Raw genomic sequence first — 17,859 nt, forward strand, 5'->3', positions numbered from 1 at the left:
TCCCTATTTTACTTTTAATAATGAGGATATTTTTTCGCTGATATTATGGACAGGAGTCCCGATAATAAATTGCAGGAATGAAATTTTCGTCTCTAATCAATACATAAATATAAAACCAAAAAAGTAGAGACCTCCCTATCCTCTGATTAATTTTTCTGTAGCTTCCGACACATATTAAAAAAAATTAAGAAGAAATTTGATGATTAAAGAAATTACAAAATTAAGGGGAGAAGAGAAGAAAATCTGTGGTAACCCATCAGGCCGTTCCCAGCCAACCGATCATCACTGTTCTAATTTTAAAGGGTAAATCGGAGATTGTACTTGAACACGATCCATAACTATCTCTAGTTTTCTTTTTGTCCATCTTTGAATTTTATAATTTTTTCACCACAAATTATTTTAAAAAAAATTTTAAATTAATGAAAGAAATTTAAACGTAATTCACCGGATGGTATAGTGACTTGTTGTAGGAAGTAATGGGAAAGTTAATGGAGTTAAACTTTGGCTAAATCTTAGCAAAATTTAAGTTCGTCCTTTATTTTACAAAATCTTTCATTTTTTACTGTAAATGGAACTCGAGTAAAATACGTTCGAATTTGCCCAAGTCATATTGGCGACAATTAAACCGAAACAATTTGTCAGAATTCTGTCTTGTTTTCTATTTCCAATCGATTACATTGATCCCATATGGTAGTAACGAACGGAAACAACAGTAGGTAGAACATGGCAATATCTCAAGTTCAGGGATATGAATTTAATTCGATTTTGGAGAACTCGTGCCTAAAAACCAAAGTAGATCTAATTCACGTTAACTGAACTATTATAATTCGAGTTTCTCTAATATATTTGGCCGAGAATTGAGCCATTCACATCCATATTTAAATGCATCGGTGCTTGATGTACGCGTCCGTCAAGCTTATTACAGGTTATCTGCATATGCAAATCGCAGGACAAACCTATGCTGGCGTTCCGGTGGCATTAAAAAGGTTTCTGTGAAAAACAAGGCTTTCAGTTCAACAAGAAGAGATAGATCGTTTTATTGCTTGTACTTGATACGCATTTATGCCTACTTACATTGTTTACTTGATCATAATTAGAGATAACAACATTTTGCTTCGTCGAGGGAACACACTTAAACATGATCCACATCTGACAACGAGCTGCGATCAGAATGTTGAAGCGTCATGATACACGACATGATTCATTGTAAGGGGCAAAACAGAATTGCACATGCTGTTATGCTATTGTTAACTGTTACACCCTTTCACGTAGTGCATGCTGCAGACCGGAACTGTGAGCAATCTTTTCGGTGTCAGTTATGGAAGAGCAACAATTTGCCTCTTTCATCGAAAAAGAAGATGGAATTGTTTCTCGAGTTTGGAACACCAAAGTAGCAGAACGAGTTATTTCAATATTTAGAGAAAACAGAAGGAGGAAAAAAAAAAAGAGCTCATAAACGCTGTCTGATGCTGAAATCTGGTGCAAGGGGACTTCCAACCTGCATCAGCATCCTACCGTTATAGCAACGCTATCCTTCCAGCAGACCTATGCGACCTCAACAATTCCACTGCACGATCCATATCTCTCGCCATTTTCATAAAATCGAATGGCTCATCCAGGCCATTAAACTTGGTAGAGAAGAACTTCTTGTCCTGTTGCTCGTCCCAATGCAGCCTGTTCCACCACCTCTGCTCTCCTACAATTGCCAATGAACGCCCCCATGCACTTCCTCTATTGAGGGGGAGCCGCTCCAGTTTTGGGCATTTCTTGACCTCCAACCGCTCCAGCAAAGGAAAGGGCAGCTCTAACCAGCAAATGCTCTCGAATTCTGGAAGATTTGTTAAGTGAAGTTCAATGATGCATGAGAATATTCCCTCGACACAGAAACCAACTTTCCAACCAATCAGTTCCTGCATTGCGGGACAATCTTCAATTGTGAGGTTGGCAAGGTTCGGAGCATGATAAATTAAGAGACTCATGTCTCGTAAGAAAGGGCAACCTTTGATATCAATCTTTTTGAGGTTACGAAAGCAGTCCTGACTTTCTTCGCTTGACGTTGGTCCAGGAATATAGTCATGAGCTAGAAGAGATCCATCACTGCTCCCTGTCTCGCTGCTACCATATTCTGTACTGCAGATGCTGATCTCGTCATATGCACAGCGATAGACCGATAGATGATTGAGATGCTCCATTATCCTAAGTGATGACTTCGGGATAATAAGTGGCTCCCACTCCTCGCACTCCGCAATCCGAAGTTCTCCTAAGCACCTCTGCAAGTGAGGACAGTCCATGAGCAACTTTGTAACAGTACCGGCATAGGATAGGGTCAGGTGCGCCTCATCTATTTCGCTCGTGCTGGGCAGCTCCTCTATCACATTGCACTCATCTCCTTCATCTATGCATCCAGTACTAAGAATCGGTGATCCCCAATGAAACACTTTCAAAGATGACAGACTTAGGATCACTCCTTTTGGAATACGACTGGTACGATCCACAAGCAAAAACACCAACTTTATCAGATTCTTTAGCTCCAGAGGCAGTTTCGTTATGCTTGTCCACTGCAGATTAAGATATCGCAAATTTATTAGTACTCCAATATCTTCTGGTAATTCCACCAAGGATTTACTTTCAAACAAATCCAAAACTCTCAAGGATGGCATGGACGGAAAGAATCCATTTGGAAATACCGTTACCTTGGTGTTCCGTAATATCAGAGTAGATAGATTGGAACAAGACATTCTTGCAGGGAAGTTTTCAATATTTTGATCAACATCCCACAGAGATATTCTTTCCGCTGTATTCCACTTTTTGAGTTTCTTTGTGTCAAACGATCTACACTTCTTCTGAACCAGGATGTTTTTCTTCTTTTGCCCACGGTTAGAGGCTAACCATAAAGCCATATCTCGAATGACATTATGCATTCTAAACCTTCGTGTACTACCACTAGAATCTTCCTCCAATAAACAAGCACATCCGAGGCTGCTGATTATGTTGATCCCACGGTGACATGTTTCATGTATAGTGTCACATTCATTGAGAAAGCCCTCCCCAATACAAAGGTCAATCAATTCATCCATTTGGAATTTATGGTCCTCTGGGAATATTGAACAATACAAGAAGCACTTTTTGTGGATTTCATTTGGCAAAGCTTCATAGCTAAATTCTAGCACGGAAAGAACCCTTTCCATACCTTCAAATTCTGATGGACGACTCTCCAAATCTTTAAGAGCGTGTATCCAGTCATCAAGATGCCTCCTACTGGCCATCGATACCCCAATGGTAATGAGAGCAAGAGGCAGGTATTCGCATTCCTTAACAAGAGCTTCGGCAAGCTTTGGGATTTCAACATGGGAAGACCAAGTTTCTTCGCCCACCTTCCCTCGGAATAGTTTGAAAGCTTAATCTGGGGGCAAACACTCGACCTTCTTCGTCCTGTCTGCTTGCATGAGGCCACAAATTTCCTGTGACCGGGGCGTGAATATGATCTTCGATTTGTGTGGATCATTGTTGGAAGGAATCCCAAGCTCCAAGAGATCTATGTGAACCCATATATCGTCTAAAAAGAGAAGAAAATTATTTTCCTTCATAATGCTCAATATCTTGCCAGCCCGGTCCGATTCACTGGTGTGATTCCATTCAGATTCGGGGAGATGCAGTTTCCTGAAGATGGCTTTCTGAATTTTTTCAAGATTAGGTGGATTGGACACCACAATCCAAGCAGCCATATTATAATCATGCTTAATTTTCAGGAATTCATTATGGATCATCTTTAGGAGGGTGGTCTTTCCGACACCGCCCATGCCATATAATCCAATGCACCTCACCCTTTCATCTTGAACCCACTTCCACACCTCCTGGAATGTGGAATGTAATCCTGTCGGCGGCTTGAGTGGTATCTCAACCATAAGAGGTTCAGCACGTTTGTAGTTGAAAATTGTGAAACCGCGACCCTTGCAAAGCACTTCTTCCAAGGTGGCTCGCTTCATCTCAGCACGCTTAGATAGCTCGTGGTATGACGGGCAATTCCTATTGATGAAGGGATCAGAAAGCCAAATCAAAAGGTGTGAGACCCAGTTATTTTTTTTTCCAACATGCATACATGCACATATACATGCATATATATGTATGTCACGACCCGAAATTTCAGCTGAATTTTCCCTATATTTCCTCGACATCCATTATCATGTAACTATTCATATAAAATCTGCTTTCCATAACTCAAAAAAATATATAACTAGTCCAACAAGCTCTCACATATATATTCATATAAGTACGATTCTAGCAAAGCTACATTGCTAAACCAACTAGACAAAAGTTTCAGGTCGTAACATTCTCAAGTCCATTCTGTACAAAAAGGATATCTATCAAATAACTAAGGTTCATACCTAGTTCTCCAAGCTGATCCCTGACATCAAAAATGGTACTCTCGCGCAGCTAGAAGCTTATCTGGAAAAATATATGCAGGGTGTGAGCTGCATCTCAGTGAGCACAAAATTCCAAAGTGAAATGGACTATTATTAACTAAAAATATATTTTTAAATGAACAAAGATAATATTAGCATACCCAAGTCTATCATTTAATTCACCAACACAGCATATTATGCATTTCATGCAAATAATTACCAAACTCACTCGTAACCAATCAATTATCTTTATAACTATATAACAATATTAAAATTAACTAACAACTCAGCATCACCTAATAGTCACACACTAATTAAATCAAGCATCAGCAAACAACACAATTTTCCCAGAACAACTTCAGACAATCTCAACAATCATACCAGGCAAACAATACACCACACAACCAATCAATATAGCCATAGGGTTGCATTTCCTCGCAACAGAGTTATGACAGTACCGTGACCCCGCACCTCTCATTCATACCATTCTTAACTCCCAATATCCATGTCTCATAAGCGGGGGCCGCCTATTAACCTCTGGCGGTAAGAGTTGACCTCAATTTGTATTCCGTCGGGTCTTAACGGTCGATCAAGCCCATTTTTCTATTCCTCCGGGTCCAGCGGCCCGATCATGCTCCTATTTATATTCCGTCGGGTCCAGCGGCCGATCATGCCCCTATTTGTATTCCGCTGGGTCCAGCGGCCGATCTGGCCCATTTTGTATTCCGTTGGGTCCAGCGGCCGATCTGGCCCATTTTGTAATCCGCCGGGTCCAGCGGTCCCATGGCTATAGTCAAACAACAATCACAAACACAATCAACTGCAACCACGCCATCTCATATCATATACCCACACCAAACTCCTATTCCCAAATTATCGCAATTTCAGCATGCACAAATATAATCCCAATCATATTCCAAAAGAATCACATTATCATTATAAATTTCTTACGCAATCCACATACTCAGTCACACTACATATCCCAAATCAAGGTAAAACAAAAAAGGCCATATTGCTCATATCCTTACCCACAACATAGCAAGACCGATTCCTTAATCTCACTACCACTATATTCATCTTAAATAATTTATATAATTATAATACATAATTTCACAAGGAAATAGAGTATTCACATAACATACATATAATTATATATCATTTCACAATGGAATGAAGTACTCACATAATATATATATATATATATATCATTTCACAATGGAATAAAATACTCACAAAGACCCCAAAAAAAAAAGATAGCTCAATCGGTCGAGCCTTTCGGATGTATAGTCTCGGTCTCCTCAGCCCCTATTAAGTTCAAGCATAAAGGTTAGATAATACGCTAAATAAGAGTATAGATATACATCAGCTCAACTCCCTTGTTACTACATTGATATAGCTATAACATAAGATGTTCCTAATGAACAAGTGCCTTTCCCTCTCTCTTTCGGTTTCTAACAACCCTCTAAATGGGACACGATGCAAAATGATATGTATATGCATAACTCAAAGCACATCGACTTGCCTCATATGTAAGTGAGATGTCCATATCATATAACGTATTGAAAGCACTCGAGGGAAGCATAACAAAGCATAGAAATGACACTTCAATTGGCTTAAGAATATTGATTGACCAAGCAAAAGCAATTTAACGTTAGAGAACAAGCTCGACTCTTTACTCTGTAACCAACGCAACATCCATTTCAATGTTACTTCCATCAAGAATAACTCAAATTTTCAGCTGATTCCTCCACTTGATAATCATATAACCAACTCAATTGAAGACGGTAGAGCGCAGTAACAACCACTTTCCTAACTACATCCTGTCATCTACTTACCTCATACTATAAAACAATAATTCCCAACTTCCAACTCTTCCCTTGAACTTCACAATAGGCAACCTCAATTAAACCCACGAGATAATTTCTATGCAAAAACACTCCCCAAAGTCGAAATTGAATTGGCATTATTAGGAATTATTTGACCAACCTCTAATTTGCAATTCTAAAAAAAACAAGATATATACATATATATATGTATACATACGCCTGCACATATATATACCCATACAAGATATATGCGTATATATATCTGTATACATATAGCCGCACATATATATATATATATATATATATATATATACACATACATACTTCCAAGAAGGCATGGATTGATCTTAAGAGCTTACTCCTCTAGTTGTTTAAGTAAAGTTCAACATAAAACAACCCATATCAGCCACATGCAAGACAATCCAAAGAACAAATAGAAAGTAGACAAACAAACACAACAAAGATAACTATTTCAGCTTGAACATACCGAACCATATTGAGTATATGAGCAAATGCAAGTTTCAACTTCAATTTTACGATTTCCTTCCCATATCTTGACTCTCCCTACTTCATTTCCCTCAATTCTCCTCTAACTTGCACCTTAGCTCTCTCTCTCTCTCTCTCTCTCTCCCCCCCCCCCTTTCTCCCCCTCTGTTCTTCTATGTTCCTTTCGGTTTTTTTTTTTTCAGCATAAAAACATAGCAAGGAAGAAAATGGGAGAAGTCAATGGCGGTGGGTTTCCTGGGGGAGGATGGAAGGCCACGTGGGCCTCTTGCTACCCATTTCTTTTTTTTCTTTCTTTCTTTTTTCTTTTTGGTTCCAGTAAACGTGTATCATATATATATGTATATATATAAGCATGTAAATGTATGTATGCTATTTGAATATAAAAAATGTCGGATCTCACAATGTAGGTTATATATTACATGTTGATGTGGCTGGAGCATATAATAAAAAAAAGGAGAAGAAGAAGAAGAAGAAGAAAAGGCGACGTGGGCTCCACGTGGTCTTGAGACCACCCCATGTTTCCACCGCCAAACATTTTCACTTTCATTTGTTCCTTTCTTTTCCTTTTTCTTGCTCTCTTTTGAGCTGAAGAAGTCGAAGAAGAAACTGAGAAGAACAGAGGGAGGGGGAGAGAGAGAGAGAGGACCAAGCTGAGCAAACCCGGGGGAGAAGAAGAAGAATAAAAGGATAGGTTCGAGGAGTCTTCAAGCCGAGCTTCAGCTCTGTTCATGGACAACGAACAAAACAGACTAGACTAGAGAAACAACGTGAGGGAGACAACCAAGCTGAGCAAATTTTGAAAGGGAAAACGACTAAACTTGGGATTCTTGATTAGTAAGTTGATTTTCCTAACCCTAGACACTCTTATTCACTGAGTCTAGGTGTTGATTGAGCCATTTTCCTCTTCGTTTCAGTTTGGTTTACGTTTCGATGTACCCACGAATTAAGAAGTTTCGACTGTAGGTTAGCTCTCCGTGGCCTTGGCATTCTTAATCACTCGTTTCATGTTCTTTTTGGCTGGTTCGAATTCGTCTTGGTTGAGGTTAGGGCATCTGAATAATGATAGCTTTCATGTAAGTCGGTTTCATAAGATTCGATTATTTGCATCCTTAAGAGGGAGTTTGGTTTTTGTACAATTTGATTAATCAAGCTAATTATGATAGAGATTATGATACATGACGTAATTCTTTGCGGTAATGAGTGTTGATCGATGTGGTTATCCTAGTACGCTTAAGAGAACTGATTGTGTGCTTATGGGTTGTGAATTGGTGAGCTTATTCTGGTATGACAGTGCTGATCGGGGAATTTTTGGCTGAATATATATATGGATGGATGGATTTAATTGGTTTTAATTACCTTCCACTTGCTGTGGTGATGGAACTTGGCATGGATGCAGTTGATTCTAATGACGGTAATGTAAATTGCAAATTACACAAAAGCCGAGAACGGACTTAAAACGGGAAGAGGAAGCCTCATGCAACTCATACGAGTCTAAGAGGCTCTTGGCCACTTCTCCTTGGAGATAGCCGAGAGGTCCCATGGCCCGAATGGGGTTTTACGAGGTTTCCCCATCTCATTTCGAATCATTTCTCGCATGCTTAAACGACAAACATGATAAATGACACGATTAAACGAAAGTCGGTATTGCCATGATTTGAATAACGCATTCGAACATGCAAACATGCACAAACAAGTTATTTAAGGAATCGATAAAACAATACCGACTTCATGCATATAAGAAAACGCGAGAAAACTCGGGAATTGAATTTGGATCGAGCTAAGAAGGCCGTTCTTAACCCGAGGAAAGCAAGCCAAGTCTCGATTACCTTTTCTTGAGGCAACCCTGAGAGCTCTTTTGCTTATTTCGGGTCGGGAAGGTCTTCCGAGGATCGATCCAAATGTTTCCCGACATGCTAACATGTTATATGATGACGAGCATGCATAATATAACATGAAAGTGTATAAGAATTAATTCTTGCAAGTTAAACATGCATAAAATGCCATATTACTCCATAGCCATGCAAATAATGTAAAAGGTTCTAGCTTCTCTAAGTCGAGAATGTTTTACCTAGCCTCGGGATGCGAGGAATGAGTCGGGGAAGTGTTCGAGAGTCGAGTGACTCGGTTGAACGTTTGGAAGGATGCTTGGGTGCAAGGGCATACACGTTCGGGGAGCTAGGCGCACAGGGGCGCCCAGGCAGGCACGCGGGGCACACGGGCGGAGCGCTGAAGCTCGCAAGCGTGCGCGCTGGGGCGTCTAGCGCGCGAGCGTGCTGCTGCGCGTGCGGCGACGGGTGTACTGTTCACCCGAGAGCACGTCTTTCACCCGAAATCACCTAAATGACCTGAAATGATGAGCAAATGACTTCAAAACAAAAATCTAAGTTCATAAATGAACTCCTTGGGTCCAAAACATGTGGTCCATGGAGTTTGAGAAATTTTGAACTTAAGTCGGGATGATGAACATTGGCTTCCGACTTAAAAAACTCAAAGCTTTCTTCGGTTTTTCTCTCTTGGTTTTGAAGTGTTGAAGCTTGCTGGTTTTGGCTATGGAGTTGAGAGCTTTTCTTGAGGGAGAAAGCTTGGAGAGAGTGTGCAAGAGGAGAAGTGATTAACTTAATCACTTTTGGGCCATTTATAGGCAAAGCTAATGACACAATTAGCAAAAGCAAGTGCTCTTAACCCCCATACTTAGCAAATTTCGGTTTGATTAAGAAAATATCAAGTCTCATCTTCTTCCATTGCATTAATGAAGAAGAGATAAGACATTGATGAGCATTGATGAGAAGTTGAGTGTTGTCTTCAACCTCTCCAAGATATTTTGGCTAAGAGAGGGCAAGTTGGCTTCTTGCTTTGAAGAAGAAGAAGAAGCTTCTAGAGCAAACGGTGACTCATCTTGGGCAACCCGTGGGTCCCACGACCGAAGAGGAGAAACCGGGAAAAGCTCGGGTCTCGATTGATCGCGCATTCGAAGTTCGTGGTTTGAATTGAACGTCGAATTATCGATATATGCGAGGAAACGGATTTAATGAGTCCGAGATTGGCATTTTTCGTGAGAAATTGCCAAATGTCTGTATGAGGCTCGAAAGCCGGTTTTGCTCCTTTTATGCATTCAAAGCGAGGTTACCCACTTCTGACAACATATCTTGTATCTACATCCCACGTCAGTCATTTTGACATAAATTGTCAAATTACGTGAGCACTTGTCCCTTAAGCAGGAAAATGCAAATATGGAGCCGGAGATGTCCTAGGAGGCCGAAACTGGATTTCTTAGATTGCTTTCCGAGTTTCTTAGGCGATCCAGAGATCATTGTAATCTCCGTTTGCCGAGATTGGGCCTCTAAGGATATGAAAAGTGCATCTGAGACCATTAAAGCACTGCTCGATGGGTCCAGATGAGTTGTGCGATTCATTCCAACGATTCCACATTGAGCCTTGAGAAGACTAGCATTGTGTAATGTAAGCATCCGGCGTCAAGTTTCCCCAAAGAGGACATCCGGATATGGATCTTCACTGAAAATGGTCATTTGTGCTTTTCGGAGGTTACTCGGGAAATCGTGAAGGGTTTTGCTGTCTGTTTTGCCCAATTGCGAATGTCTGCTGGAGTTTTCATGGCAATGTAGTGTGAACTTCGTTTGCCGTAATCCCATCAGACCAGTCACCGGTTATGCTCTTCCGAAGAGAGGTATGCCCGTTTTGTCGCTCGAAAGTCATTCAGGGTACCTGTATAGCTTCCAAAAGACAATCTGAAGCACTACTCGTGCTCTGTATGATTGTGGGGCATGGCCGCATTTGATATTTGGAATTAACTTTTCTCCAAGAAACCGGCATTTTTGGACTTCCACTGAAAAGTTGTCTGTATACAGAAAGTTGTTCTGTATAGAGCAAATGATTTGCAAAATGCCTTTGGAGACACTTTTCATCTGTTTGGCATTGGTGTGGATTTTTGAAGTCCAATATTGGCTATCTTCCAACGATCGAGCGAACTATCGGAAAAATAGAACCGTTCAATGTGATATACTGAAAATACCGGTTTTGGACATTGTTGAGCTCTCTAGTCACTCTATTGCTTTTGATGACCCCTGGAGTCCTTCTGTCATGTCCATGTGTCATTTGCCTGATTTCGCCGACTTGAAAATGAATAGCGTTTTTCTGCTCTGTTAAGTCGTTTTTCTGTATTCTGCTCAAGTTGTGGCTTGGATCATTGCTGATAATGTAATTGAATCGATGAGCCAAAATGGGATGCTGACAACACCGTAAATTCGAAGGAACACTCTGACCGTCCACTCTCCGACCGAGATTTTACATTAATATATGTACAATATAAAACCTTATCTCAAATAAAAGACATATTACAATGACTGAATCCCAGTCGGTTCGCGTTCGACCATTATTTCACTCATGCTCACCGTATAGTTTTGGAAAAGACCGAAAATTAAATTAAATGCGCACTCGGTGTATGGGGGTATTGGATCCCATGATCGACGGTTATGAGCGTTAGAGCCAGTGAATCGAGTCCTAAAGGATCGGGCTCGATCCGCATAACAAACAGGCGCAAAAATGTAATAAGCAAGCTCAAATAAACAAACAATGGGTTTTTTGTTATCGTCGAATTTACGTGAATTAACTGATTATTAACCGGGGTATCTTGGCATACAAATCCTACCTTAAAACAAACAAAAGGAGTGATAAATAGGGCATGTAGCATTCAGCATTATTTTAACGGACCCGACAGACATGATGTCTGTAGTCAGGTCCAGAATGTGTGAGTTATTTTTAGATTATTTTGTATCGTGACAATGTGGCTTTTACAGATTAAGAGTATTTTCACCTAAAACCCAAAACCTAACCCTCTGCTTGATTATTTGCCCATGTTTGATTAAGCCGAGTTTGTGATTAATTTGTTTTCCCATGTTTTGACCAATTCTATGCACAAACCTACACTACAATTACGGCAGGACAAGAACCGGTAATCATGCCCTTGAATCGGTAAATATGTGTGTGCATGAAAATCAAGATTACGTTGTACGTATCTCAGTGCTTTTGAAATTGTGAATTTTGAAAAGGGCATGACTAACAGTTCTTGAACTGTCGACGCGATTACAAATTATTAATCAATTCGTGCAATCCATTTAAAGGAATCAAGTGATTTAATTTAGCCAAATTTAACGTTCCGATTATCCCGTATGTAGAATTTTAGGTTAATTAAAAACTTGCCGAATGCTTTAGTCTACGGATTTCGAGTCGTCGGATTAGCCATTAATTGACCGCCCAATAAACTCTAATTTCCAACCGTCTTGGGGTTAAATCCGATTTTTAGTTGACTTTACGTGATTAAACCGATTCATGTGAGGTTTTAATCAAAGACACATTCAAACATCTCAAGCACACGAATATGAGTAAAATGATCACAAATAAATTAATTCGTCGATTTTAAGTCCAAGTGATTAATTAAACAATTTTGATGTATCATTCGCCTTAAAAATTAGGGATTTATAAAGCGATTTATTTAAATCTAACGCATTTAACCTACGATTTATCGACCGATCAAAACTAAACATAAAATACGGTCTCATACGATCATATATTACCACGGTTATCACGCAATCACATCAAATGGAAGTCCTAGACATGCCACTAAGATCAAAGAATCGTACCTTTATCCTAGGAGATTCCTAGGATCGATTAGCTCGGAAGATCCCGCGACAATCACGGACCTAGGTGGCCTTCAAGTCGAGGCTCAACCTAAGCCTAGGTAAGTCTCCACGTCGTCTTCGAGCCCCCACCGGCATCGGCCAATTGTCTTCTCATATCTCCAATTTTCTTCTCTTCACTCCGAGGCTCGAGGGGACATGCAAATAGGAAACAAACACGAGAGAAGCGGGACAAAAGCAAATATGCGAGCCATGAACAAGATCGAGAATAACGCTAATGAAATGAGTTCCAAGACCACCATTGAAATCTGGTCACGACTTTAAAGTCCCAATGACTCGACTTCCTAGCACCTGGAATGACATAAAAGGTTAAGAAAGTCAATATTAAGACATATGGACACAATAACAACTCATGTAATGACTTGAAGGCGGCCAAAACAAGTCTCTAAGGATCAAAATCTAGACAGACCAGCAAGCAATGAAGTTACAACACGTCCATAATCGTTCAGTTCAGCCGCACCATTAATTTTAACGCATGGCCTTCAATATTATGTCGAATGTTCTTATACCGAACAGAGAACCATCAAGCAATTCAGTCCGTACCATAATCCCATCATAAATCATCTAAATTATGCTAAAGGACCTCAACCAGATCAATAGAGCATCATCTCGTTCAGCCCATGCCTTAGACCCAACCAAAAGTCAACCGATTCATACCAAACGAGCTCGAAACCATGAAAGAACTGTATCATAACTCGGCCACTATATCAAAACGAGGATTTAAGCTCTTAGAACCATGCAAACTTACATAAAGCTGTCAAAGAAAACGAAATACAGCTCAGCCCATACTCTTAACGTAATCTCTAAGCATTGAAATCAAGCTAGAACCATCTTAATCGAACCAACAATCATTTCTCAGCTCAGCCACTATCATAAACTCGACCTCAATCTAAGAAAATCAAGTTAAATGACTCCAAATTAATCAAGAAATCGTTGGGTAACTAAGCCTTCATCACAAACATGTCTTTTACTCATCAAAATCGAGCCAAACGTCCTCCAAATCAACCAAGAAATCATTGCATATCATAGCTATACAAAACCAGCTAAAATAGAGATCGAATAAGCTCACCGGAGTTGCGGAACAGCACAACCCACGAGCTGGTTGCAGCTGCTGGTCGAAGAAGGTCCCAGCGGGTGTGAGCTCGAAGCTGAATCACATCAAGTGCTTGTACAAACGTATCTTTCAAGCTCGTAGTTGCTGTTGTTGTTCTTTTTCCTTTTTTTTCACTGGGAGTCACCGAGGGAAGGAAGAAGAAGGTAGGAATGGTGTTGGAAATGCTGAGGTTACTCTCTGTTTGTGTTTGTGCCGGAACTGAGAAGGTGCGAGAAAGAGACGATCAGAGAGGAGGAGACCAGGGTCGGGTCTGGTCTGCCTACCGTTATGGAGCCCAAAGGGAGTTCAGGGAGAATGAATGGGAGGATTCCGGAGCAGCCCCGGGGGAAGTTGCGGCTAGGTTTTTTTTCTTTTGAAGTCAGGGTTCTGAGGAAAGCAGGCAGCTGGAGGAGAGAAGTCAGGGTGTTGTGCTAGCTGTCACCAACAGTCCATGAGCTGACCTGAATATTCCGAATTTTCCTCCATTTCTCATGAACCTTTCGGTCTATCTGATATTTTTCCTTGATCTCTACATGAGTTGGGCACATCCTCGTAAAATTTGAAGATCGTTCGACCTCGGGAAGTTCCCGAAACAGTTTTTCTTTGACAGCTGGCCCGAACCGGGAGATTTGGTTATGATCTGTGAGAATATATTCGATTCTGTACTAATCTAGCCAAAAATATCTCCTATTTCTTTTTATTTTATGAATCTTCAGTGAATTATGAATCCAATGACGTTGGCCATACTTGAAAATACGAAGAATTGAATTTTTTATGGATTTTCTCCCTCGACTGACAGAGTCTGCCCGGTTTAACAGTTTCGGGCATGGTGCGCTCAAAAATTCATAACTCTCTCTCCGTATTGAATCTTGGAATGAACGACCCGTCAAATTGAACCTAACTCAATTTCCTAGATCAAGCATATGGACTTCACCCTTTTAGGTTCAGGATTGACCGTGATATGATGCGTCGAATCCCATGCTCGAACTGTTGTATTCACTGTTTGGGCACCCCAACTCCCACGAATTTTATCTTTTTGCTCGAAAGGGCTCTTGACGTGATTTTTGCATTGAAATGTCCCTAACTCACCAAACCTTGATCTAAAAATATCGAACTTAGTTCTAGATCCATGAAGATAGTCGTTCTCATCGAAGAAAATGATACAGAGACGTGATTTCCCCTTTGTCCATTGCCTTCGGTTCGAATATTGATAATTCGTGCCTTACTCTTCGAGATCATTGTGTGTGCTACAAAATTCCATATGTTGCCCTCACCATTTTTTTTTTTGGAACCCTAGTCGGGAGCCTTGTTGATGTCATATCCTAGAGCCGGTGGACCAAAATGGGGTGCTGACAGAGATGATTATGGATCCCACGACAGTAATCTTCATTATAATCTAACAATTCCACTTGTTTTGAATTCAAAGTCTTTACTGACCATAGCTGTAAAGTTCTAACTCGAGCACATGATTACAATGATTCATTTTTACAACTTGTACAAACAAACACTGTAAAATACTATGTAAAGTTCGAACTTTACAATGTAAAATTTAAACTTTACATAAAAACAAACGGCCCCTCCGTTCAATTCTCCGAAGCTTTTGATGTCACTGTTTATCGAAGGCAGGGTCAATTATTAGCGTTGTGAACTGCTATCGAGGGCCGACAAAAGTTATACAAAAGGAAAAAAGAAATTTGAAGAGTGTGCAGAGACAAAGTACGATTTTTTTTACCGGATACCAGGTGCACACCAAAAAAAATACGATTATTTTTTAAGTCCGATAAAGAATACGAAATCAGATTCCAAAATTCTCAATCTAAAACCCAGAAATAAAATTCCTAAAGAACAGGCGCTTCGTCTCAGGGTCATCCCATTGCAAACCATTCCACCACTCCCAGTCTCCTCTAATTTTGCAGAACTGTCTTCTTGCGTGTGCACTGCTGCTGCTCTTTAGGGGGAGCTTCTTCAGTTGCCGGCATTTCACAACCTGTAACAATTCCAGCGAAGGAAGGGACAGCGCTCCCCTGCAGATGCTCTCCAATTCCGGAAGAGCTCCCAGGTCAAGGTAGATGAGAGATGAGAGTATTTTGCCCACATGAGAATCTTCAACATCCCCAGCGATCAGTTCCCGCAATGATTCACAACAACTAATTCTGAGGTAGGTAAGGCAGGGAGCATGATAAATTAAAACTGTCACTTCTCGTAACTTGTCGCAATCTTCAATGATTATCCTTTCAAGTCTACGGAAGCAGTCCTGACTTTCCAGGTGGCTAATTTCAGGGCTAATTTCAGGATAAGAAGGTAGACGAAGAGATCCTAATCCATCACTTCTCCCAGTCTCTCCGTGCCAACCATATTCTTCCTTGCCCATTGTTATCTCAGTGAATTCACAGCGACTGACTTGTAGATATTTGAGATGCTCCATTGTCCTCAATGATGGCTTCGGGATTATAAGTGACATCCAAACCTTACACCATCTAAGCCTGAGTTCTCTTAAGCACCTCTGCAAGTGGGGGCATTTCATAAGTAACTCTTCAACAGCAACAGTGAAGTCTAATCGCAGGCAAACCTCTTGAATTAACTTCGTGTTACAGCAGTGATTCGGCTTCTCAATCACTTTTCGCTCTTCTCCCCCCATCTATATGTGATGTAGTTTGCCATGGTTCCCAGCTAAACACTCTTAAGAACAGCAGACTTGAGATCAGTCGATCCGGAACACGACAATAACGATGTAAAAGCAGAAACACCAACTTTGTCAGATTCTCTAGCTCTGCAGGCAGCTCCCTTATCATTGTCCACTGCAAATCAAGGTACCTCAAATTTCCTAGTACTCCAATATCTCCGGGTAACTCAATCAAGAATTCATTACATGACACATCCAACACTCTCAACGATAGCATGGCAGAAAAGAATCCATTTGGAAATGTCTTTACCTTGGTATCTCGTATTATCAAAGTAGATAGACTAGAAAAAGTTGCAAATGTATCAGGCAACTTTTCCAGCTTTTGATCCACCTCCCAGAGGGATATCCTTTCTACATCAGTCCACTTCACGAATTCCGTGGGCTCAAATGACCTCTGTTTCTCCTGACAAAGTGGTCTCTTCTTCTTGCCATGTTCAGATGCCACCCACAAGGCCATATCTCGAACTACATCATGCATTTTACAACATTTTTCAATAGACATATCAACTTCCTCCGATAAACAAACACGTATGAGGCATCTGGCTATTTCGATTCCCTGATCGCGCGCTTCACGTATACCACCACATTCACTGAGAAGACCTTCCCCAATCCATAGATCAATCAATTCATCCATGCGATATACATGGTCCTCAGGGAATATTGAGCAGTACAAGAAACATTTTTTGTGGGTTTCATCTAGCAAAGCTTCATAGCTAAATTCTAGCACAGAGAGCACCTTCTTTTCCATATCTGCAAATTCTGATGGGAGTTTCTTCAAAACTTCAATACTGCCCCTCCATTCATCGGGACACCTACGACTGGCCATTGCTGCCCCAACAGTAATAAGAGCAAGCGGCAGATACTTGCACTCCTTAATCATAGCTTCAGCAAGATTTGGGATTTCAACATGGGCAGTCCAAGTTTGTTCACCCACCTTCTCTCGGAATAGTTTGAGGGCTTTATCTGCTGGCAAACACTCAACCTTCTTCGTCCGCTCAGCATGCATGGAGCCACAAACATCCTGTAATCGGGTTGTGAATATGATCTTGGATTTGTGTTGATGATTGCGAGAAGGAATCCCGAGATTTAAGAGATCTATTTCCTCCCATACATCATCCAAAAAAATTAGAAAATTCTTTTCCTTTATAATCTTCAATATCTTGCCCGGTCTTTCCGACTCTATGATGTCATTCCATTGAGATTTAGGGAGATGCAGTTTCTCCCAAATGTGTTCCTGGATTTTCTTAGGATCAGTTGGTTGGGACACTACAATCCAAGCAACCACGTGATAATCGTGCTCCTTTACCAGAAACTCATTGTGGATTTTCTTTAGAAGGGTAGTCTTTCCGACACCACCCATGTCATACAATCCAATACGTCTCACACCTTCATCCTGAACCCAGGTCGACACCTCCTCAAAGCTGGAATCTAAGCCCACTGGCGGCTCGAGAGGTTGCTCAACCATAGGAGGATCATCCGGATTGCAGGTGTAAATTGTGAAAGCACGATATTTTTCAAGCTCTCTTTCCAAGGCGGTTGTCTTCTCTTTAGCACGCTCTGATAGCCGGTTACACGATGGGCAGTTCCTGTTGATAAAGATTGAAATTCAAGCAAAAGAATTGTTTAAATATGG

The 17,859-nt window shown here is 40.7% G+C and overlaps 2 protein-coding genes across 4 annotated transcripts; both read right to left on the reverse strand.

Annotated features, from left to right (window-relative positions):
* Positions 1 to 1,286: 1,286 nt before the first annotated feature.
* On the reverse strand, positions 1,287 to 13,940 carry LOC116187240 (disease resistance protein SUMM2-like). Of its 3 annotated transcripts, XM_031515895.1 has the most exons (6): positions 13,520 to 13,940; positions 12,394 to 12,741; positions 8,805 to 9,081; positions 4,386 to 4,446; positions 2,694 to 4,026; positions 1,287 to 2,558 (listed from the first exon to the last, which is right to left on the reverse strand). In XM_031515895.1, the coding sequence occupies exons 5-6, from the start codon at positions 3,264 to 3,266 to the stop codon at positions 1,518 to 1,520; spliced, it is 1,614 nt and encodes a 537-aa protein (XP_031371755.1). In that variant the 5' UTR covers positions 3,267 to 4,026; positions 4,386 to 4,446; positions 8,805 to 9,081; positions 12,394 to 12,741; positions 13,520 to 13,940; the 3' UTR covers positions 1,287 to 1,517. The 3 variants fall into 3 exon arrangements, with proteins under 3 accessions (XP_031371755.1, XP_031371753.1, XP_031371754.1); XM_031515893.1 differs by having other exon boundaries at positions 1,287 to 4,026; XM_031515894.1 differs by lacking the exons at positions 8,805 to 9,081; positions 12,394 to 12,741; positions 13,520 to 13,940 and having other exon boundaries at positions 1,287 to 4,026; positions 4,386 to 5,058.
* Positions 13,941 to 15,359: 1,419 nt separating this feature from the next.
* LOC116188869 (probable disease resistance protein At5g63020) lies at positions 15,360 to 17,691 on the reverse strand. Its single transcript, XM_031518328.1, has 2 exons — positions 16,291 to 17,691; positions 15,360 to 16,181 (listed from the first exon to the last, which is right to left on the reverse strand). Exons 1-2 carry the CDS (start codon positions 17,689 to 17,691, stop codon positions 15,360 to 15,362), a joined length of 2,223 nt encoding a protein of 740 aa, XP_031374188.1.
* Between the last annotated feature and the right edge of the window lie 168 nt (positions 17,692 to 17,859).

Source organism: Punica granatum, chromosome 8, assembly GCF_007655135.1.
Source record: "Punica granatum isolate Tunisia-2019 chromosome 8, ASM765513v2, whole genome shotgun sequence".
NCBI lineage: Eukaryota > Viridiplantae > Streptophyta > Magnoliopsida > Myrtales > Lythraceae > Punica > Punica granatum.

What these genes read in the sequence shown, in the direction of transcription:
- LOC116187240 (XM_031515893.1), bottom strand. Translation starts at nt 3,266, where the DNA reads ATGGCCAGTAGGAGGCATCTTGATGACTGGATACACGCTCTTAAAGAT.
- LOC116188869 (XM_031518328.1), bottom strand. Translation starts at nt 17,691, where the DNA reads ATGGTTGAGCAACCTCTCGAGCCGCCAGTGGGCTTAGATTCCAGCTTT. An exon ending in TAGAGAATCTGACAAAGTTG is followed by an intron (nt 16,182 to 16,290) that starts GTGTTTCTGCTT and finishes CATCACATATAG; the next exon opens with ATGGGGGGAGAAGAGCGAAA.